The 25890-nt window shown below is 33.3% G+C and overlaps 1 protein-coding gene across 1 annotated transcript; it reads right to left on the bottom strand.

Annotated features, from left to right (window-relative positions):
• Window positions 1–10373: 10373 nt before the first annotated feature.
• On the bottom strand, window positions 10374–23981 carry LOC143604899 (transcription factor MYB12-like). Its single transcript, XM_077081234.1, has 3 exons — window positions 23837–23981; window positions 23297–23426; window positions 10374–11082 (listed from the first exon to the last, which is right to left on the bottom strand). Exons 1-3 carry the CDS (start codon window positions 23967–23969, stop codon window positions 10464–10466), a joined length of 882 nt encoding a protein of 293 aa, XP_076937349.1. The 5' UTR covers window positions 23970–23981; the 3' UTR covers window positions 10374–10463.
• Between the last annotated feature and the right edge of the window lie 1909 nt (window positions 23982–25890).

The raw sequence follows: 25890 nt of genomic DNA, 5'->3' as shown, positions 1-25890 counted from the left end.
CTGAAAGACTCAAGGAGGCTTGCCTATGCAAAGGCTTTGGATCCACTTTAACTGGATCCGGACTCAAATGGCTGCTAAGTCTTCATGCCTACTCTGTTACTTCTTTTTCACACTTAGTTAATTTGTTCAATAGCAAATTTTCTTGCAGTAGGAAATTCGAGAAATCAACTAGTGATTTATATAGATTTGTCCAACTTCGTGATGAATCCTTAAGGGATTTTGTTACAAAGTTTGGAAGCGAGGCCTTAGAAATCCCGAATATTGACATGGCTACGGCTGTTGAGGCATTCAAGATGGGGTTACAAAAGGACTCCCTATTTTATGATGATCTTGTTATGACCTCATGCAGGACATTAGATGAAGTAAGGAACAGGGCACCCAGGTTTATAACTCTGGATGATAAAAGGATCCAAGAACGGTTAGGAGCTCCAACAAAGCAAGAGTCACCTAACCAGAAACAAGGATCTTCATTCAAAAATAACAATTTAAAGTCGTATACAAAGTTCAACAACCAAAATGTCCGTGCGGTCGAAGAAGAGGACGATGATGATGAAGATTATCCAAGAATTTCCAAGTATTTCTTCTCTGTTGATACTAATAGCTTAATATGTGCTATGAAGGATCTTGGAGACAAAGCAATATGGCCTCGGAAAAACGAGAAGGCAACATCCTTCAAGGATAAGTCCAAATGGTGTGCATTCCATGAAGATTTTGGCCATCTGACCGATGACTGCCTTGGTCTAAGAAGGGAAATTGGATATCTTCTAAGCAAGGGCCACTTCAAACAACCTCTAGGGATAAAGAAATCAAGGATCCAGGATCCCAAGGAAGTTCCATAGAAAGCGACTCCACCACTACCTGATTCACAAGTCATTAACTTAATCTCCGGTGATTCTGATATATGTGGAACCTCCTTCTCCTCGACCAAGAGACATGCTAAAGCAACCAAGTTGGAACACAGAGAGCAACCTGTCATCTCCACTACCCTGACCAATGACAGGAGAATCTTCTTCGATGAAGAAAATAAAACAAGCATTCAGGATCCTCACCACGATGGTTTGATTATAAATCTATTTATTGTTAATTATTATGTGCGCAGGATCCTAGTTGATGGAGGAAGTTCAATTAACATCATTCAATATGATGTACTCCAGAAGATGAATATTTCAGATTCAGAAATCGTTCCCTGATCATCTGTGCTCGTTGGTTTCAGTGGCGAAACTAAGAAAACAATGGGGGACATCAAGCTTCCTATATATATTGAGGGAGTAAACTCTTATAAAAAATTTTGTATTATAAATAACTTGTCTTGTTGCAATGTATTTCTTGGCATGCCATGACTACATGGAATGAAAGCTGTAGCGTCTACTTATCGCCAGTGTATAAAACTACCAACTCTGTGGGGGGGGGGGGGGGGGTAGTGAGAATAGATGGTGACCAAGTGGAAGCTAAGAACTACTACTCTTCATCCATGAAACCAACGGCTAAGCAGACGGTAGCATAGCAACTACAACAACATCCTAGGAACGTGCTGAAAGCTCGAGAACCAGACCTGAAAGAAGTATCCTTGGACCCCGAGGATCCAAACATAAAAGTTTTCCTAGGATCCAGAATCCCTACTAATATTGAAGAGGATTTAGTATCCTTCCTCAAGCAACGAAATTCTACATTTTCCTTCAAGCACTCCGACATGACATGTATATCAAAAGAGGAAGTTACTCATAAACTAGACTTTGATAATTCTATTAAACCCATTCACTAGAAGCGAAGAAAATTCGCTCCTGAGAGGAATGCGATCATACAAGAAGAAGTTGAAAAACTTCTTAAGGCCCATATGATCAGAGAGGTTAAGTATCCTCTATGGTTGGCTAATGTTGTGGTTGTTTCATAAAAGAATGGAAAGTGGAGGGTATGTGTCGATTTCACCGATTTAAACAAGGCATGTCCCAAGGATCCTTTCACATTACCACACATTGACTCCATGGTGGATGCAACAGCAGGACATGAGATGCTTACTTTCATGGATGCTTACTCAAGATTTCAACAAATTCAGATGGAACCATCTGATCAAGAAGACACAACATTCATGACTCCTACTGGAATATATTGCTATATTGACATGTCCTTTGGATTAAGAAATGCAGGTGCAACCTATCAACGATTAGTCAACATGATGTTCAAAGATCATCTTGGAAAGACCATGGAGGTTTATATAGACGATATGGTAGTCAAGTCCAAAAAGGCTGAAGATCATCTTAAGGATTTGGAGGTAGCCTTCAACATCCTCGACCAGTATAACATGAAAATCAACCCATCCAAATGCCATTTTGGTGCTAAAGTTGGGAAGTTCCTTGGTTATATGGTCACTAAGAGAGGAATAGAGGCTAGCCCAGAACAGATAGAAGCCATCATCAACTTGAAGTCACCCGCAAATGCAAAAGACGTACAAAGGTTGACTGGCAGGATTACAACCTTACACAGATTCATCTCTCGATCTTCAGAGAAATGTAAGGATTTCTATGATATCCTTAGAAAGAATAAAAAGTTCGAGTGGACGGAGAAACACGAGGCTGCACTCAAATCCTTGAACGATTACTTATCCTCAGCACCAACATTAATGAAGCCGGTGGATGGAGAATTTTCCTATCCTTATACTTAGCTGTATCGGGTAATGCAGTAAGTGTTGTCCTTGTAAAGGATCATGAAGGGGAACAACATCCTGTTTATTATGTAAGTAAAAGTCTTCTAGATGCTGAAGTCAGATATTCTCATTTAGAAAAATTGATTCTTGCATTAATTATGGCTTCTACTAAGTTAAGGCGTTACTTTGAAACTCATACTAAAATTGTGAAAACTAACTATCCTATCAAGAATGTTCTTAGAAAACCAGAGATGTCAGGTAGGATGGCTAAATGAGCTGTAAAGGTGAGTGCATACGATATCCAATACGAGCCAAGGACTGCTATAAAGTATCAAGCACTAGCTGACTTTGTGGCTGATTTCAGTAGTGATTTGCAAAAGGAAGCCGACTTGGAGGTCCAACAGTTAGAGGAAACCAAGGATCCTTGGATCTTATTCAATGATGGGGCATCCAACCTTAGAGGAACATGTATAGGCATTCTACTGAAATCGCTACACGGGGACATAATACCCCAGTCTATAGCCTGTGAGTTTCATGCCACAAATAATGAAGAGGAATACGAAGCTTTAATCGCAGGTTTGCAACTAGCTAAACACATGAGGATCGTGTATCTTCGGGTGTATATAGATTCATTAGTAATAACTAACCACTTTAATGGCTCATATGCTGTTAAAGGAGAAAAACTAGTCAAATATTTAGACATTGTGAAAGAATTGTCAAAATTCTTCGAAACCTTTAGTATTATACATGTACCAAGAGAAGAGAATGTTGGGGCAGATGCCTTAGAAAATCTAGCTTCATCCTTAAAGATCCTAGAAGATACAAACATCCCAATCATCCATATACTCTCACCAGCATTAGGAAAGCAAGAAGTTATGGAAATAACAGCTAACAAAGAGTGTTGGGTCCATATTTGGTGGTTTGTACTTAGTTATATGTTTATTGGGTTTCGTGTTGGGTTATGTATGTAAACCGAGATCCATTATGGATCTCGGTGGGCTTTGGGCTTTACTTTGGGCTAGATTGTTAGCTTCCCTATATATAGAGAATACTTGTATAGGGTTTAGGGGTTGATGAGTTGGTGAGCAGAACCATAGATCTCTTTAACACTTTCATAGCCACCATCTAGAGAGCATAAGATTATGTGTGAATCGGTTTATGTATTAGACGATTTATTGATATTAGATTCATATGCATTGAAACCAAAGTATTCCGTGTTCATTATATTTATACTGTTCTTATATCTCGTTCTTGAATCATCACTTCGATAGGATTCCGCACTAACATCGTGTTTAGGTTGATATCATATTGTAGTGATCCAGATTCGGGACTTACAATTGGTATCAGAGCCTTTTGAACCATTCAAGGCTCGGTTTGATATCAACAGATTCAAGCTTTTGTTTTGTTTGGTTTTTTTTTGGAGGAATAGACGTTTTTCCGGCAAAATAAATCCGGAGAAGAAGGAAACTATTGGTTTGGTGAAAGATATCATTTAACTTGGAAACAATTAGAATTCCATAAAATCAGGGAGTTACTTGTTACCAAATTAGAATTATAAAACGCATTTTAAAGAGTTCTCGCCTGTGTTTAAGAGTTTTCGGCCCTCCAAGATCAGGGTTTTCTGCCAATAATAAGGATTTTCTGCCAAAAATCTGAGTTTTCGGCCAAGTCTGCAGTTCTCGGTCAAAAAGAGACGTTTTCGACCAAATTTACTGGTTCTCAGCTGAATTTATTGGTTTTCGGTCAAACTTATTGGTTCTCGGTCAAATATTGGTTTTCGGTCAAATTTATTGGTTCTCGGTCAACACGTGTTCTCGGCCAAAGCTAGTTCTCGGTCAAGCTTTAAGTTTTATGAGGAGTTGGTTGAGGATCACGTAACCATTCGTTCATCTCGTTCTAACCAACATCCTCATTTTCGATGTGAGTTTTTCATAACCCCTTTTAACGCTTTTAATATTTGGGGTGTAGCATGTCACGAATTTTATCTCGTTAGTTATGCGCTTGTTTACAAACTGATTCACATTTATCGTTCGTGTTAATATTATTCTCGCATCTTGTTTATGATTATACGTGAATTATGTGCAATGTGTTTACTTTTATTATGGTGGAAGTTACGCAAATGCAAACGCATACACATAGTGGGAGGGACGTACATGAGCCGTCTAACATTACGACTTCGGTTGTTTCGTATGGTGGTTCTCGTTTCCCTTATTACTACGACTTTGGCTAAAGGAACGGGAGGACGACACTTTTTGATTTCATTTACTTTACGCTTGAATATTTATTGAATGACGCTTGTTGAAACGCGAAATTATACACACACACACACACAAAACTTATGAAAACTCACCAACATTATTGTTGTCACACCCCGACCAAAGGCGGAACATGCGGGGGCGTAACGTATTGATTGGACAGTAGTCAAAATACACTAATTAAAGTGACAATAATTATTTAATTCATTAATATCAAAACAAGTACACAATTATAATAATCAAAATAATTACATCATATTTATTATTTGGATAAATATCCTAAGGTAAAAACTAATATCTTCAATATTGATCAATGTAAATTACTTGTACCTGTAACATGTATAAAAATAGAGTTTGTCAACACGAATGTTGGTGAGAATACATAAGTTTTAGTTGATCAGATACATATATAGATAAAAACCACAATTCATATGTTAATGATGAGTATTACAATTCTTATGAAAATGTAAACAACTATATAGATGTGGACCTGTTCTTATTGATACGAAATCAAAGTACTTGGGTAAATGTATGATCATACTATATGAGGATAGATGAGGATGAGATACCAACCACCAAACATAAAATAAACAATTAAGCACATAGAGCATTATCATAGAGCATGCAATAATCACACATAAACATATATTGAATTGTGTTATGAATAGATAATTAAATAAAAATGAGTAATTTAAATAAGGTATACATGCCACCCCCAAAATATAAAAGATGAAAAAGGGGGATATGTAAACTCACATGAAATTTATAGGTGTCGTTAACAAGTCGACGGATTAAGCGAGTTGGTCGGTCATGTGGTGAATTCCAACAGGTTGTCTTAAGTTAAAAGTATAAATGAAGTAAATATCAAATCGAAGGAAACAAACTAGGCACGATAGAATGAGTTTATAAAGGATTGGGATCAATAATGTGTTGAATATATTTTATATTAACTTATAAAGTTGTAATGGAAAGGTAACAAATTTTTTTATACATTTACAAGTTTCTTTAAAATAAATAAATGAAATAAAGATCCAAAGTTTTATATGTATCTATTTATATATTAAAACATCCATTTAATAAGCGAACACTCGTCTTGAAAGATTTCGAGTAAGAACTATTTTTTATATATATCTTAGTTTAAAAAAATATATTAAGCTTTTAAATCGAGAAAATATAGATTTAAAAAATATATATAATATATACATGTACGAAAATGTTAATTGATGATTTATTTTGGAGGTTTAACGGGGTTCGGTTTGTTAACTGAGTGAGATATGGTATTGATACACAAAATATTATTAAAGGAATAAAGTTTTAAAACAAAATAAATAAAATAAAATAAAAATAATAAAACCGGGCCTGGGGGACTCGAACCCGCGCCCCAGGCCGATTCATAGTCTTAAAGCAAACACACTGGCCATCTAGGCTAGTGTTTAATCTAATTAGAAGATTGCAAACAATAAAACATATATATAATTTCCAATCATCCCCAAAATCCTCATAAACCCTAGAAAGAACAATAAACAATCGATGGTCTTATACCCTATGTTAATCAAAATTGACAGAGGGGTTTTCAAGGGGGCATGAAAACGAACCAAAACCATTCAACAATTACCTCGAACACGGCTGAATTTACTGAAAAACGAAGGGTGGGTTCGGGTCAAGAACACGAGATCGAAGTTGATATTACATGGCTTCTGAGTCACAATTGAGTTAGGGCTTAGCTTAGCGTTGATGTGAGGATGGTGCAGTTTCGTTTAATTGAAAAAACAATGAGTATTTATAGGGTTACCATGGTCAATAGGCGCGGATCGTGATAATGACGAATTGGTTGTCACATGCTGTTAATTTCAATATTTGCATGACGATAGCACACGTAATTGACTCATTAACGCGTAAGAATGGTCAATTCCGTATTTCCCGGCTGATTTTATGGATTCAAAATCACAAGGGGGGGGGGGGGGGTCGACGGTGATGAAGGGAATGGAGAAAGGAGGGAAAAGGGTTGGGTTATTTTTTTTGCAATTTGGTCCTTGATGTTTGGGTGTGGAGACAGAAGAGGCAAAAACAAATGTTATGGTAGTTTTCGTACTAATCAAATAGTTATAAAGATTCAATTAATAAACATAATCAAAATCGAGTGTCGGGTAATAATTAATTATTAAAATGATTAATAAATTAATGACGAACAACGATAGTCCGGGTAATAATAATATTACATAAATAAATAAATAAATAATTTAAAACTAGTAGGGTTTACGGGTCCTAAAATTGACGAATATTACAATTGTTGACAAATATTATTATTTTAAACGTGTTGCATGTTGATACAATGATGTGCAAGGACAAAGACAATTAGATTGCCCCTAGGTTTTATTAAAAATTGATAGTGTTCATTTTTCTGATTTATATTCCAGTAACAACAGTGTACTTGTTATTATTTGGAATGAAATAAATATATTGTCACTTTAATAATGTTATGAGCTTATGAGCAATCTTTAACGTACCTCCCCGGCGTATAATCCGCCCGAGGTCTGGGTGTTACAGAACCAGGTTCGGGTATTGAAAAATAGGGTATTAGGAATACTCGGGTCGCGTTCGGGTTCGGGTATTGGCTTGAAAAACCATACCCTATGTACACGTTCAGGTCGGGTATTGAACAGAGTCTTCAATACCAGGGTATTTGAATACCCTATTTCCGGGTATAGAAAAAAACCCGTTTTTCAGGTATTTGAATACCCTGTTTTTAGGTATTAAAAAAATCTATTTTCCATATAGATAGTTCTAGTCCTTTCGGATAAAATAAACCACTAAATCATTTTCGATGAAGTTTATTGTCGTCATTTAGCCCCGCGGGTTATGAGCATCAATTGTCTTTTCAAAAAGTCTTCGACTCGAGCCACTCGACATGATTTCACATATTGATTCAAAATCATTATTGAATCCTGCCTCAACATAGAACCACAATGAATGCAACGAGTTTTCCCTAGACCGGGAGACATTTGATATAACTCGAAATGAACCCAAATTGGTGATAATTGAGTTGTAGAACTAGAAACAGTGCCAATAAAAGAGGAAACTATTTTCTTCAAGTGTGGTGACTTGTGAGTTGTGACTAAAACCATATGCCAATCATTTTATACTACTTTGGTGTAGAAATTCAAAAAGGACATTAACCGCTATTTTTGAGTGGTTTTTTTTTTTTTTTTATTTTATTTTATGTGTTGCTCTAAACAATTATATATTGACCCAAAAAAATCCGTTGGAGAATGGAAAATCATCTATATGGGTAGCCATACAATCAGTGCCAAGTGCTACACATACACAGGTGCACAAAGATTAATATCCGGGTATGCAAAAAACCCGGTTCGGGTATGCAACAAACCCGGATTTCGGGTATTATCTAGTTAAGATCGGAACGGGTTCAGGTTCAGGTATTAACAACCCTGGTTTTTCCGAAGGGTTTTTCGTGTCCGGTTCCGAATTCGGGTTTTCTGTGCACCTTTACATTGGGCCATCTTTGGCGATTTGTTTTTCAAAGAAAGAATTTTGATGTAGTGGAAATAATTTCTAGGAGTGAGAGAAAGAGTGCTAATGGTTTCTAGGTGATCCGTCATTTGAAATGACGGATCTCTCGTTAAATATAGGGGCTGTCAGTTTCTGTCAGGTGAGTTTGACAAGTAGCTGGTGTTTCGCCATTTGAAATGGCAGATGTGATACATTTTTGGTGTGATCCGCCAATTGAAATGACGGATATCACTTTTTTCTGATTCGTCAGTTTGACTAGAGGTTCACGATTCCCAAAGTAGTACACCCTGCTTTTTGACAAACGTCTGCCATTTCAAATGACAAGTGTCGTCTGAATATCCGTTATTTCAAATGGCATGTGTGAATAGTACCCGCTAAATTTAACCTTTGATTTAACAACTCCTAATGTTTCATTTTTCTTTTTATATTTATTGTATCATTTCCGTTTTTTACTTTTACTTTCTTTCTAAAAGAGAAAAATAATTAGTATTATTTATAAATAATATAATTAATTATTAAAAGTTAATTAATATTAATATAAAGACTAACTATTTTTATATTTATATATTTTACTTTTATTCATGATTAATTAGGATTATTTAAAGACTAATAATTAGTATTATTATTTAATATTAATTAATATATTATTACTTTTAATTAATAAATATAATATTAATTGAGTTCAACCATATATTTTTCGTTAGGTTTTTCTTTTTAAGTTGAGTTCTGACATTTGAAATGGCAAGTGTCGTCATCCGTCATTTCAAATATGGGTCAGATTTAGTAGTACAGGTTCTATTCATACTTGTCATTTGAAAATAAAGTTCTGCCACGTTAAAGCTAGATCAAATCTGATAGTACGGGTACCGTTCACACTTGTCATCTGAAATGACTAATGTTAAGACGTCACTTGCCATTTTAAAGGGCAAAACTCAATTTATATTATATATATTAATTAAAAGTAATATTAATATACTTGTTTGTGTTAATTAAAAATACTAATTATTAGTCTTTTTAATAATATTAATTAATTATTGATTACTAATAATCAATAAAAGTAAAATAAATAAAAGTACAAAAATATTAATCTTTTTAATAATACGAATTAATTTTAATAGTTAATTATATTATTTTTATAAATAATACTAATTGTTAGTCTTTTTAAAAAATAAAATAAAAGTAAAAACATATTAATACAATAAATACAAAAAGAAAAATAAAACATTATGAGTTGTTAATTCAATGATCAAATCTGACATGTTCACACTTTCTATTTGAAATGGTAGATGTTTAGACGACACTTGCTATTTTAAATCGCATATGTCTCTCAAAAAGGCATTTTTGACTGATAGGGGTAGACTACCTTGGGTATCGTGAACCGTCAGTTAAAATGACAGATCAGAAAAAGTCACATCCGCCATTTCAAATTGTGGATCACACAAAAAAATGCACCACATCCGTCATTTCAAATGGCGAAACATCAGCTACCTGTCCAACTCACCAAACAAAAACTGACAATCATATATCTAAATAGAGATCCCATTTTTCAAATGGTGGATCAACTATAAACTATTATTACTTTTTCTTTCTCCTAAAAACCATTTCCATTATATCAAATTTCATATTTAGAAAAAAAAAAATCCATCTTTGGCTAGCACGTCTCTCATTTAGAAAAAAACATGCAATAAGTCCATGCCATGTTGTGCAAACAATGCCATGTTATCTTGTTAAAACGAATCGGTAAGTTAGTAAATTAAGTAGGTGGAACAGTTTTCTGCGCATCCACTTAATGAGACGACAATGTTTTGGTACATATTCAATATAAAATATTGTTAATGTCTTCCGGTAAACCTATCAACAAAGTTAGCTAAAGATGAAAAGATGTTATGTGATGTACAACTCTCATATACAACAAAACATAATCGAATTTATATTCTATAGGCGATCATTTATGAAAATCGATTCACAACTACTTCTTTCTATAGATTTAATTTAGAACGATATAACAATACTGAAAAGTTAAAGTGAACCACAATACCCTAATAGTGATTAAGCGCTAGATCATTATCTCCCCACAACCAAACCATTAAATCATCTCCAACTTCCTCAAACCCAAACTCCATGTCATCTCCATAAGAACCAAACCCTAATGATATTGGTGAATTCAAGATAAAGTTTCTGTCTTCTGCCAAATTATTTTGAGCACATTGGACACTTGTATCTATTATAATATTTTCTGTTTGTTCCTCATCATTAAGGCTCGACAAAGGGTCTGAGTCCATCGCCTCACTTACTAAAAACTTGCTAATATTAATTGAGTCTTCATCTTGGTACCCAACTTCATCTGATCCAGATTTTCTAATTTCTCGCTCTTCTTCGAAAATCAACTCAGGGCCCCTAGGTAGAGTGTCATTTTCCTTCACAGAAATAGAGTTACTTCCAGTTCTCTTATTCTTGTTATACTTTTTAGCGAAGCAACGGCTAACTCGACCAATTCTTCGGGATGTTTGAACCATATTTGTTATGTCCACTGAGGTTAGTGTTGAGTTGTTTTTACCTCTCATAAACATGTATGTTTTACGGCTTAGATGAGAGTTCCAGTAATTCTTGATCTCGTTATCTGTTCGTTCAGGTAAATGGCTAGCGATCACTGACCATCTATGAAATAAATAAGTATTTTATCCATCAAATTAAGGGGACAAACATATATGATTGTTGATACTAATTTATGCTTTTATAGATACTTAATTCAGTCTATAATAGATAAGATTATATATGAGTTTAGACAGAAATATATATATGGGTATATATCTATCATTGTGATAATTTAAAATAGGGTTTTTGATAATTCTAATATGTATTAGCCGAGATTAATCCCAACTAATTTCAACTTTTAATATATTTTCCTTCAATAATCCCATATTTGAAAGATAACCCCATTAGATTTTTATGACGTAATGTGCTTATATTACAAAATCAATGACAAGGCATCAAGACTCACCTAAGGCCAAGTGTAGTTGGCAACAAATAGGGTACATTGGACACGAACCCCCCTCCTCCCCGGGCGATAAGAGGGGCGATAGGGGTAGGGGCGACATGTCTTTGTCTTCGTGGTGTGTTGGGTTAATATTATTATGTTATACACTAGTTGCGTGCCCGCGTGATGTGGCGGGTTATGCACGCAAACATGACATCAGATGCGTAACTGGTGTTACCGTTTATATATGTGCATGACTTCACAATAGTATGCGCATAACCCACGCGATAGTATGCTCGTATTTCGGCATTGGAATCTTAACCAGTGCTAGTAAGCACGTCACACAACGACTGTACGTGCACAGTCAGGTGTTGGTGCACACGTAACACTACATTGAATTCGTCTTGACTCATAACTTGTTCCGCTTGACATTGTTCTAACCCGAAATTCATTATAACTTGACCCTTTTTATCCCAAATCCATCCCGACCCAAACAAATTAACTTTTGTATCGACCCATTCCAACCTTAACCTTTAGACCCATGACCCGAACGGCCGAACCCGTCCGATTCATTTGTCGGTCTTTAATGATAATCACGTAACACGTTAAGTTTTTAAAATGAAAAAAGTATAGAAATATCATACTCAAATTAAAGAGAGTAAAATACTCGTTTTTATGATTTAATGTTTTAAAAAAATATTAGCGTGTGAAAAAGTTATAAACGTTTAAACTTCGTCGGGGTAGTTGGTTTAAAATAAGGGGTATATATGTAACTATTATATAAATGAACAAAATGTGATTAAAATTAAAGGACCAAACTTGTAATTATTTTTGAATAAATTAAAAATCAACCGTAACATGATTTTGCTAAAATACAAAATTGCTCCTAAAATGTCTTAATATTATGCATTATAGTTTGTACTAAAAGCAACAAGTTTTGTATCTCTTAAAAATTAAGAGGTCCCTCACTCATGCTTTATATATATACTAGACAGGTGCCCGCGCAATGCAGCGGGTGTTTGAACCTGTTAATCACGTACAAATATAAGTGTTTATGGTTCGGTTAAAACCTTGAAATCGTTTAAATCGGTTATTGGTTTGACTTATTTTTTCTTTTTCTTTTTTTACTTTCGGTTTGTTGGTCGGTTTCAAAATTTTCAAAACGTAGTAAACAGTTGGTTTGCGGTTTATATCGGCAACCGACCATATGAAACCAGACTAGACTGTAAATGTTGAATGCAATTTAATCCTTTTTATTACTAATTATTAGATATGTTTTATAATATATATTAGATATAGTTAAAATTTAATTGAACATAATCTTTTTATTAAAAATAACTTGACTACACAACTTCAAATTAACCTAATTGCAATATGGTTCCTTTTGTAATCTTTGGTATTATTATTTCACGTCCTAGATCTTCCATTAATATTTACCATTTATGTGGCTAAAATTATTATTTTTTTAATTATGATCATCTCAAGTATCATATTATATTGGTTTTTAGTTAAAATTGATGGTACATTTAAATTATTTATATTTTTAAACTAAATTTATTATTAAAGTTTAAACTGTGAAACCAAACTGGAACCAAGCCGTTGGTAACGATTCGGTTTCAACTTTCAATGGTTGAGTTTGGTTTTGGACGACAAAAAATCGGTATTAACGGTTGGACTCACAAGTTTAACTTAAAAACCATCAAAACCGACACTAAACACCCCTACCTAACATATTAATTTATTTAAAATGAAAAAATTTACAACAATATCATATCCAAATTAAAGAGAACAAAATGCTCGTTTTTATGGTGCAATTTGTTTATAAATATATTAACGTATGAAAAGGCTATAGTCGTTTAAAAATCATGGGTGGAAAGTTAGTTTACAAGTTAAATTAAAAACATAATATGGTTAAAGATGAGGAACTAAACTTGTAACTTAAATGAATTGTGTTTAAAAGACAAGTTTACCCAACACATATACCTCATGATTTAAGTGTTGTAAATTACTTAAATGTGGGTGTCTTAATTTACCCTTGTTTGGTGTATTATATATAGTGTATATATGTGTGTGTGTGTGTGTGTGTGTAGGGAAAGTTGACGTACAGATGAAAATAACGTGCTAATTGTGAGAATCAAGTAGAGTAATTATGTAATTACTTTATGATGTAATTACATAATTACTCTATTTATCTAACAATTAGCACGTTAATTAAATAATTAGGTTCATTTGTGTGTGTGTGTTTGTGTGTGTATGATGTGATGATACTACAAAACTATTACAACAATAAAATCAAAATTACCCATTTACAAACGTGGCACCACGTGCCAAAAATCACACTAAATTTATAGTCACTGCCAGAGGCGGACCTATGGCTTAGCCACAGGGGTTGGCCGACCCATGTGAAATTTTTATTTTTAGTGTTATATACACGGTAAAGTTTGGGCCGACCCATGTGAAATTTCAACACCGACCCCTGTAAAATACTAAAAAAGAAGAAGAAAGAACGAGCTACAGAAAAAAATCCGGCAATAATTAATGATCACGGCGGCATCCTCAGAAATAAAAACGGAGAAGATGACCTATAGTTTCTCTCTCTTGACTATTTATTTTATATCAATTGAATTGAAAATAAGTCGACTACACATTCACCACTTCAACTTAGAGGATATTCAAATAAATACATAAACTTTGTATATTTAATTATGGTAGCTAACGTTAACTTTTACGTATGAAGTATCCTTATTTATTGACTATTGTATATATTTTTTTTTGTTATGAATCCACCGACGAATTGTGCAAGTTGTATGACACCTTTTTCACAATTGTCTAAATTATGGTCACATGAACACTCCAAGTAAAGATATAATAATTTGAGTTTGTCGGCAATTTCACATTTACGTAGTATAAATAATACTACAATGTAAATGAAATATCATCCCCAGTACACATTCTCATCTTTTCCTTTTATCCTCTTGTTTCTTTGTTCAAATATTACTTCAATTATATTGTTGTAATTAAGGCTAATATTATAACACGTTATCAGCACGAGCCGCTTATATTCTAACCAAGAAAGGTAATAGACACAAGGGTATCTACATAAGCATCATAAACACTTCTTTAATTATGTACATTAGATATATATCTATGCATATACATATACTAACTAATATACTGAGTAATAGCAATAATGTGTATAAACATTGTTATTAAAATTTGATAACTATTTTAGAAGTTAGATTTATTTACACTAACAATTCTATTCTTATTTTGTGCATACTAATTATATATATTTTATAAAATAAACTGTATTTAATATCTTATTTATTATCTTACATTAAAATAATTAATATTATATATTATATATATACACACACACAAACGGTAATGTTACCGTTATAAACGGTAATATAACCGTTGTAAAAGGTTATAAATTTTCACTATAAATAACCAATCATTAACCCCATTTCATTTACAACAAACATTCTTCTTATTAAATTTATCCAAGATAAAATTCTCAAAATGATTCACCCGGTTTTAATGTTGGTCACTATAATGCTTATACTACTTCTCATTCTAATTTTTAATCTCCCATCTGAAGATTTCGGCATTTTCTTTTTCTTTTAAATGTTTATAGCTCTACCAATGTATTGTATCTCATTGTTGATTGATATATATGGATTCTAATATTTATCTTATTATTTGCTCTATTATGTTTAGCAACAAAATGTCAAATATAGCAAAACTCGAATTCCCTGCACTCAACATTTCTGGAGAAAATTATATGTCTTGGACAGCAAATGTCAAAAGACATTTAAAATCTATGGATGTGTTAGACACAATCCAAGAACACAATGATTGCTCTGACCAGGATAAAGCAAGAGCTGATGTTTTCATCCATAAACATATTGATGAATTACTACAGCATGAGTATTTTAATTATGATAACCCATATATGATATGGGAAGATTTGAAAAGCAGATTCGGTCATCTAAAGGAAGTTTTACTTCCTACTTCTAGAGATGAATGGAACAGTCTTAGGTTCCAAGATTTTAAGAGGGTAAATGATTACACCTCTGCTTTATACCGAATTTGTTCAAAGCTAGAATTTTGTGGGTATCCCGTAACAGAGGAAGAAAAGTTAGAGAAAACTTTCTCCACGTTTCATGCATCAAATATAAACTTGCAAACACATTATCGTTTGCAGAATTTTAGGAGATACTCTGATCTAAATGCATTACTCCTTGTAGCAGAGAAAAATAATGAATTATTGATGAAAATCATCAATCTCGTCCCACGGGTTCATTAGCAATACCAGAAGCACATGTTGCTCACAAAAGTTCTCATAAAAATTCTGACCATAAATGGGAACAAAGTCGAGGACGAGGCCGTGGACGTGGACGTGGACGTGGTCATTTTGACAAAAGGCATTTTAATGATCGTACGCATCCATTCAAATGGAACAATAACTCTTACGGTCGTGGTCGTGGCCGTGGTCGTGGTCGTAACCAGAGAGCCAATAATTATCATGTTCCACACAATACCAATTCCAACCACCAATATAAATGGAATGAAGCTGGTAGGTCCTAAAACAATGGCACTTTATGTTTTAGATGTGGAAGTACAAACCACTGGGCAAAGGCTTGTCGCACAGCTCCACATCTGTGTGAACTGTACCAAGCCTCTCTAAAAGGAAAAGAGAAAGAAGTGAACCATGTTGATAACTTTAATAATATCAATGCTGAGCTGAGCGTTGAAGACTTTGGGGTGGAACTTCGAAACAAAGTTGCTTGACTGCTATAATTAGATGCAATTATTAAGTGTGTTCTCATTATCTTTAATTATGTAGTTTCTCTTTCATGTACTACTTGTGTTTCAATTAAATAAAGTTCTTATTAAAATATCATATGTCTTCGTTATACACTTATTTTTTTTCTTAATATTTTTCAAGATTTAAAATGAAAATCACCGGAGCACAAGATCAAACAAATGAAGAAGATATATGTATAGCGGATAGTGGAGCCACGCATACTATACATAGATCTAAAAAATATTTTTATAAACCGAAACCAACAAAAGAGATCATCAATACAATATCAGGTCCTACAAACTTGATAGAAGGAGTGGGGAAAGCTAATTTAGCATTACCAAATGGTACAAAGCTCAAAATAGAAAATGCTTTATTTTCCCCAAAATCAACAAGAAATTTGTTGAGTTTCAGAAACATACATCATAATGGATATGATACTCAGTCAAGGACTGTTAGTAATGAAAAATATTTGCATATCATAAGCAAAGATCAAATATTGGAAAAATTGCCAATGCTCCATTCTGGTTTGCATTATACATATATAAATGTGCCTCAAGCACATATGGCAGTCAAAGAAAATTGTTGCGATTCTGGTATCATAAACTTATGCATGACAGATTAGGCCATCCAGGATCCACAATGATGAAAAGGATCATTGAAAATACACATGGGCATCCACTGAAAGGTCAAAAGATCCACAAAATAGATAAAATGCCTCAATGTACATCTTGTTCTCTTGGAAAATTAATTACAAGGCCTTCGCCATTAAAAGTCGATAAAGAAACACCAATGTTTCTTGAAAGAATTCAAGGTGACATATGTGGACCAATTCATCCACCATGTGGACCATTTAGATACTTCATGGTCTTAATAGACGCATCCAGCAGATGGTCTAATATCTCTTTATTATCGACTCGTAATGATGCTTTTGCAAAATTTCTTGCTCAAATTATCAAATTACGTGCACATTTTCCGGATTATACCATTAAAAGAGTAAGGCTTGATAATTCGGGAGAATTTACATCACATGCTTTTGATGATTATTGCATGTCTGTGGGGATTGTTGTAGAACACCCTGTTGCTCATGTACACACACAAAATGGCTTAGCCGAGTCGTTGATCAAACGTCTACAGCTAATAGCTAGACCATTAATAATGAGGACAAAACTCCCTGTTTCTATTTGGGGTCATGCAATCATGCATGCTGGATCATTAATCCGCGTGAGACCAAGTGCAAATCATAAATACTCTCCCACACAACTTGTTTCTGGAAATGAGCCAAATATCTCTCATCTTAGAATTTTTGGTTGTGCTGTGTATGTTCCTATTGCACCACCACAACGCACAAAAATGGGTCCCCAAAGAAGGTTGAGAATATATGTTGGATATGAAACATCTTCCATCATAAGATACCTTGAACCTTTAACAGGTGATGTATTTACAACACGTTTTGCTGATTGTCATTTTAACGAGACAATGTTCCCGACATTAGGGGGAGAAATGAAAAAGCAAGAAAGAGATATATCATGGTGTGTGCCATCATTGTTACACCTAGACCCAAGATCAAAACAAAGTGAGACAGAGGTTCAAAAAATAATACATCTACAAGAAATTGCAAATCAGTTACCTGATGCATTTACTGATATAAACAGGGTTACTAAATCTCATATACCAGCAGCTAATGCTCCAGCTCGAGTTGAGATTCCAAGCAAGCAAAACCATAATAATGCACCTCATGAATCTCAAAAACGTTTAAAACGTGGAAGGCCAATCGGTTCAAAGGATAAAAATCCTCGAAAAAGAAAGGGTTCTGAGAGAGATACTGACCCTAAGGAAGGAATGATTGACAAAACCTTCCCTCAGGAAAGAATAAATGATATAAAATTTCCTCAGGAAGAAATAAATGATTCCAATAAAGAATTGTCAATAAACTATGGTAAATCACATATAATGTGGGATCGAGATGAAATGGAAAATATTGATGATATATTTTCTTATTCTGTGGCAAGCGATATCATGGAAGAAAATGATGACCCTGAACCAAAATCTGTAGATGATTGTAAAAATCTACAAGATTGGAACAAATGGAAAGATGTTATGCAAGCTGAATTAAACTCACTAAACAATCGAAAGGTTTTTGGACCTATTGTCATTACACCAAATTCAATGAAACCTGTAGGATATAAATGGGTTTTTGTGAGAAAACGAAATGAGAAAAATGAAGTTACAAGATATAAAGCAAGACTTGTAGCTCATGGTTTTTCCCAGAGGCCAGGAATTGACTATGAAGAAACGTATTCTCCTGTCATGGATGCTATTACGTTTAGATATTTAATCAGCTTAGCAGTCTCTAAAAATTTAGAGATGCGCCTTATTGATGTTGTCACAGCTTACTTGTATGGATCACTAGATAGTGACATCTATATGAAAATTCCCGAAGGATTTAAACTCCCCGATGCAATAAGCTCAAAGCCTAAGGAAATGTATTCCATCAAATTACAAAGATCCTTGTATGGACTGAAACAATCTGGAAGGATGTGGTACAATCGTTTGAGTGATTATTTGATAAGCAAAGGATACACAAATAATCTTATTTGTCCATGTGTCTTCATCAAGAAGACAACATCAGGATATGTGATCATAGCTGTGTATGTTGACGATCTAAATTTAATTGGGACACAAAAAGAAATTAATGACGCAATTGCTCTTTTAAAGAAAGAATTCGAAATGAAAGATCTTGGAAAAACCAAATATTGTCTTAGTTTACAAATTGAGCATATGCATAATGGGATACTTGTGCATCAGTCAACTTATACTGAGAAACTCTTAAAACATTTCAATATGGACAAAGCAAATCCTTTAAGCACACCGATGGTTGTTAGATCACTCAATGTTGACAATGATCCATTTCGTCATTGCGAAGATAATGAAGAGATTCTTGGTCCCGAAGTACCATACCTCAGTGCAATTGGAGCACTTATGTATCTTACTAACTGTACAAGACCTGACATTTCTTTTGCAGTTAATTTATTGGCCATATTCAGTTCATCCCCTACTAAAAGACATTGGAATGGCATTAAACATATTTTTCGGTATTTAAAAGGAACTGTTGATTTAGGTTTATTTTATCCTAACGATTCAAAAGAAGGGTTAGTTGGTTATGCAGATGCAGGTTATTTATCTGATCCCCATAAAGCAAAATCTCAAACTGGATACGTATTTAAGAATGGAGGAACTGCGATTTCATGGCGTTCTCAGAAACAAACACTCATTGCAACATCTTCAAATCATGCTGAAGTCATTGCATTGCATGAAACTTCAAGAGAATGTGTATGGTTAAGATCTATGTCACGACACATATTGATTTCTTGTGGACTAGAGAAAGATCGAATTCCAACTCCTATCTATGAAGATAATGCAGCTTGTGTCTCGCAAATGAAGGAAGGATATATCAAAAGTGACAGAACAAAGCATATACCACCAAGATACTTTGAGTATACTCGAGACCATATTAAAGACAATCAGGTTGAAATGAGATATGTCCAGTCCAGCAACAACTCAGCTGATCTTTTCACAAAAGCACTTCCCACAGCAACATTCAGGAAACATGTTCATGATATTGGCATGCGCCATGTACGAACAATGTAACGACCTGCAATTTGAGGGGGAGCTATATACTGCACTCTTTTTCCCTTAGCTAAAGTTTTTTCCCATTGGGTTTTCCTTTAGCAAGGTTTTTAATGAGGCAGTACTTTAAGACCCCGAAGTTTTGAAAATGTGTCATCCAAGGGGGAGTGTTATGAATCCACCGACGAATTGTGCAAGTTGTATGACACCTTTTTCACAATTGTCTAAATTATGGTCACATGAACACTCCAAGTAAAGATATAATAATTTGAGTTTGTCGGCAATTTCACATTTACGTAGTATAAATAATACTACAATGTAAATGAAATATCATCCCCAGTACACATTCTCATCTTTTCCTTTTATCCTCTTGTTTCTTTGTTCAAATATTACTTCAATAATATTGTTGTAATTAAGGCTAATATTATAACATTTTATATTTGTTATTGTGTTACTATACTTTAAGTATGAAGTATCCTTATTTATTGACTATATATATATATATATATATATATATATATATATATATATATATATATATATTTTCCTGTTTCATTTTAAATATTGTTATATATGCAAAATATATATTTTATTATAAATAAAGGGGTGCTTTTATAAATATAAACATTTTTATCATACACACACGTAGAGTTTTAAAATACATTTAGCTGAAAACACACACGAAACGTGATTGTTAGAGACGTCTAGATTATGTTTTTTTATACTTCTTTATATTTAATCATATGCGTAAATCGGTACGCTTTTGCGCTACAGATTGGGGTCATGCTGCCTTTGGTTCTTCAAACTGGATGTAATCTAGGTATGTATTTATATTGAAATTTGGTTATATGTGGCCCTATCTGAACCCCCCCTCGACCCGAACAGAGCAAAAAAGTTTATACACATGTAAATATATATATATATATATATATATATATATATATATATATATATATATATATATAACATGTTTTTGGGTCCACAGCTAGATGTATATATGAAACTTGACTGCCTGTACTTCGACCACTGTAAAACAAATTTCTTAGTCCGCCACTAGTATAAGTGACACACATTCATGTTGAACAGGTGCAGTTACTTTCGTATACCATGAAGCGTATCTAAACTTATGGTCCATCTACTTGATCCTTGATTTTCAACTCTATAACAAGATCATCTAGTACACAGTACATGCCTACGTCTGAGGACCATACATGTGGGCTTTAAGCCACCGAATTTAAAGCCAGAAAATAATGTACAGTAGTTATTGGGACCCTTCATTATACAATTATAAAATTACCACAGCTGATTTTATATTATCACCATGAAACCTGGTCAAGATTTATTGATTAAAAAAAAGAATAAATAAATAAATAGTGGTTTCTGGGCCTCTGGCTAACTTAAATTATTATAAAAGTTTAATTTTGCATTGCTGTAGTTACAGTTACATAGAAATGATAACAGAAAACAGTAAAAAGTTAATCCTTAGAGAGAAATGTTAACATGAAGTTACCCACTTAAGTCCGGAATAGTCAAATTTACATTAAATTCATATATGCTTAGGGTGGTTTATCCTCACATGCTTCTAGATCATTAAATCTGAATGGATGAAAGTTTTTATTCAATCGTGTAACAGTATACGCATAATTTAGACGTATAAAGTAATGTATATATAGCTTTATGGTTCTTGTGGTCTTCTTGTTTAAGTGATTCACAAATAACATATACAATTATATGAAAGTGGGTTCTAGTCTCCCTTAAAACTTAAGGTTAATATATTATGTTTAGGTGGACAAAAAAGTAACGTATTATTTACTGCAGAATGAAAATAAGATATTTCATGCTTCTCAAATATTAGAAAATAATTTTCATTTATTTAACTCACCAGGAAAGTGATAACCACATTAGATTAGACCATGACCATCCCGAGGTTAAACACCCAGAAGACCGTCACCTAAGACTAAGGGTAGTGGGGCGCGGCAGGCTGGGCGTGGACGATGTTGCCGCCGGGCACACCACTACCCCCTTGCCGTGGATGGGGGCGCGAACGGCCGCCCAAAAAAATGGATTTTTTTTAATTACAAACCTTACCACTTACGCTATAAATAACAACTCCATTTTATAAAAATAACACATCATTCTCACTCCATTTATCTCCCTAAATTTCTCAAATAAACATATACACTATTCCTTTTTATTGTAAATTATAATTTACATAAAAGTATAAAAGTAAACTCACGTGCCTCTTCAAATAACAAAATTTTATCTTTCGAAAAGATTACTTTGCTCTTCCATTTTCTCCACAAACATCACTAGATATTCACATGATTAGCAACTATATATATACACATACGTATATTTTATAATATATTTTATCATAATTTAAATTTTATGTATATATATGCATACGTATATATCTAACTATCTATATAATTGCCTACCATAAAATCCTAAGTGTCGTCCCCCCCATTCTCTAGAGTCACCAGATTGCTTGATTTATAAATGGAGGCTTCTTATTCATTTGACCCGAATTCGCTGGTATGGGTCTCACCAAACCCGGATAGTCTTTAAATGAGTTATAACATCTTATTTATTTGTAACACTATTTCATAAACAAACAATAATTTTCACGGGTCATGGGTCTCACCATACCCGGATAACCCTTAAACGGGTTATAACATCTCATTTATTTGTGAAATAACCCTTTAATTATCAAAGAATAATTTTCACGGATTATGTGTCTTACCAAGCTCTAATAGTCCTCAAATGAGTTATAAAATCTCCTTTATTGATAAACACTTTCATTATCAAACCCTAATTTAATTTATCTACTTTACATGTTCTTCGTTGCTGGTCTATCATCTCCGTCGTCAGTTAACTTCCAATACTACCCACCATCGTCAACTACATCAACGCTTCTTTTTTCATTAGACAAATATTTGTATTCATGCTTGTACATTTAAAAAAATCAACATGCTCGTGTTCGTTTATGTTTGTTCGTTTATATGTATTATTAAATTAAAACAAAACTACGTTAAAAAATAAAATAATTATCATAAAATAGCAAAACAATTAAAAACAAAACTTTAAATAAACTTCCGTAACACGGGAGGATCAAACTAGTATATATATATATATATATATATATATATATATATATATATATATATATATAAACTATTAACATGTTTACAAAATTTTGACTCAGCCAGTGTTTAATAGATTTTGCTCATCAACATCTTCGAGCGAAGCATTGTTGTAGGCTGTAATAGACAAATCTCCAACGTGTGCAGGATGGCCGCACATACGTCTCGACAGTTTGTTTGTGAGCGTCGTAGATTGTCTTATGTGAATTGTTATATTTTATCCAAGTGTGCAGAACCTTAGATGCTCTATGCACATCATGTCCCTCAAATTTTTGATTATCTTTAACCAAGGAAAGAGGGTGAACAAACACAAACCTGTTGCCCAAGCATTCGTGTAACTTGACAATGATTTCTTCTTCTTCTTTGGTGATATTGCCTCTTTTCAAATCCCCTCTAAGGTAATTAATCCATCTTAGTCTGCAACTCTTTCCGCACCTTAAAAGTCCTTCCAAAAGTCAAGTAATTATATACCCGCAATAGACTTTATAAAAACAGAAATATTAACGTAATAATGATACCAATTTGTAAGAGAGATGTATTGTCACGACTATCGGACACTAGATACAATCGGTGATCCGTTTGTCAATTCTTTATCATCACCGCTTTTTCCCATAGGTTTCACCAAGAGACTACCGTTAATGTCGTTTTCCATTGTTATTTGATAATATATTATGAGTTAAACTTTTTTTTTTCATTAAATTTTAATTCGTGAAGAAGTAGTGCTTATAACGAAATGTAAGACAAACGGAAAACAAGTTGCTTCACTAAGTGCTAGCCCTTTTTGAATAGAAAAGCTAAGTAGTTTACATGTTATATTCATAGATCCTAGATCATATGGCCATAACATTAAAGTACCTGCATTTTTTGGTAACGACCTCCAAGAACCTTCACCATTTGCATGAATGTATTTGATCAATCTCTCATCTTCTTCGGCAGTCCATCTCCCTCTCCTTAAGCCTTCCTTGTCACAACAAGGTGCTCTTCCCATTATTAAAGCAAATTTTAGGCATAAGAGATCACACACCAAACTTCGTCATATAGTGTTGATACAATTCTTCTTAAGCTATTACATTAAATGCCGAAATATTTTTATTTGGCCTGTAATTGTCGAGTTATTTTAATATAAACTTCGGCATGTGCTTTGATTTTACTGTCCACTAGTACTAGCCTTTAATTAAGGACGCCAAAGTAGAAAACTTTTTCTAACAAAAAAGGTCATGGATCAACAACTCTCATATTTATCCTATATGGCATTAAGATTGTGATGATATTTGGTCATGGAATGATAAAAATAAATAGGCTTCAGTTTTTCTATAAAACAGTGGTAACATATACCAAAGTGTGATTGATACACCGGTAGAAAAAAATATTTTAAATATTAAAATATTTAAAAAAAACACTTTCAAAATATTAAAATTTGGTTTATGCATACCAAAATAGTTTTAAATGCAAATAAGTTCTTGAATCGTGTAATGCAAAAAATAGATTAAAATTTAAGAATACAATTCAAAAAAGGGTAGCAACGTACCTTGCTAGTTTGTCTTTTGTTTCGATATAAATACTACTTTTTATAGGAAATATAAATGCATTTCTGCTGGTTTATTGCCAACAATAGTTATAGTGATGCAAACAATAGTTATAGAGATCAATATCTAAATACCCAAAATGCTCTCTTACAACTAAAATAATTTGTTTTGTAACCTATTTATATTATTTAAGCCATCATATTTATTTAAGATTGCACTATTAGTGTCATATCTCAACTTTGATGCCCATGTTTATCAATGTTGAATCTTAAGCTATGTCAATTTGCATATTCAATAACATTAGACTAAAGAAATAGATTTCTTGATTTTTGTTCCATTAGATGCCACTTTTCTTGATTTTAAAATTTTACCAAATGTTAAAATTATCAATTAAATGTATGATGTTTGCATCGATATGAAACTAAGTCATCTAAGATCCACAAAGGGATAATCACCTCATTCTCTTAGCAAACACCCAAAGTAGAAAATGAATTTCATAAACAAAAAATAATGATCGTTAATTCCTTACAAATTGCTACATAATAACAAACTATTCACCCGTCCGTAGCCATTACATTATTATATTACAGGAATTCATTTAGAGAATTTAAAGGATTCAAAATACATAAACTCTTTAGTAACATCCTACTTTTGATAATAAATAATAGGAAATGTGTTTGTTTAAAAAATGTGTTAATATTTAATTAAGTTAAATAATATAATAGAGTGTGAGCTTGATTAATGAAAGATGAAATAAGGGATAAAGATGAGGCTTAGGTCCATGGGCTTAAGAGAGTATAAATACTCCTTAAATCTCCCTAAAACCTTAACATCTCTCATTTTTATCCATAAGCCTCCTTACATACTCAAAACACATACAAACACTCTCAACCTTACGGCCGAGATCTATTATCCAGGAACCAAACTTAGATATTAATAGATCTCTAGCTTAGCAAGCGAGAACGAGTCCATAAGCTATACGAAAAGATAACCCGTAGCTTAACATACGTCAAAGAGGTGCGTTTTACATATAAAGGTTTTGCTTTTAAGAACGGTCTTCCCTAAGACTTGGTACAAAGACAAATCATGTATTTTTATACCATAAAAATATAAACTTAATGTTAAAAGTGGACTTAATGAACTCGTGTGTAAGAACGGTTCATGTAGAAAACCTAGATCTAGCTTAAACGGGTTTTAAATCAATAAATGTGTAAACTTTATTGATAAGTAAGCTAGATCTTGGTCTAGAACATAAAGGAGCATGTTTAAAAGATAGAAGAACACTAAAATATGAAAATGGATGTTAAAATATGTAGTGATAATGATAATAAAGGTAGAAATACCCAACAGTGGGTGTATTAGAATGAAAAACTGGTATTCGAA

Source organism: Bidens hawaiensis, unplaced genomic scaffold, assembly GCF_021521415.1.
Source record: "Bidens hawaiensis isolate Kalapana, Puna unplaced genomic scaffold, B.hawaiensis_p1.1 tig00067283_1, whole genome shotgun sequence".
NCBI lineage: Eukaryota > Viridiplantae > Streptophyta > Magnoliopsida > Asterales > Asteraceae > Bidens > Bidens hawaiensis.
The sequence above is the reverse complement of the archived record's forward strand: the minus strand, read 5'-3'. Positions and strand labels throughout refer to the sequence as shown.

Excerpts from the sequence above, each read along its gene's own strand:
- LOC143604899 (XM_077081234.1), bottom strand. The coding sequence starts at position 23,969 with ATGGGAAGAGCACCTTGTTGTGACAAGGAAGGCTTAAGGAGAGGGAGA. Across the intron at positions 23,427-23,836 it reads GTCGTTACCAAAAAATGCAG|GACTTTTAAGGTGCGGAAAG; the intron begins GTACTTTAATGT and ends GACTTTTGGAAG. Across the intron at positions 11,083-23,296 it reads CACGAATGCTTGGGCAACAG|ATGGTCAGTGATCGCTAGCC; the intron begins GTTTGTGTTTGT and ends TTTATTTCATAG.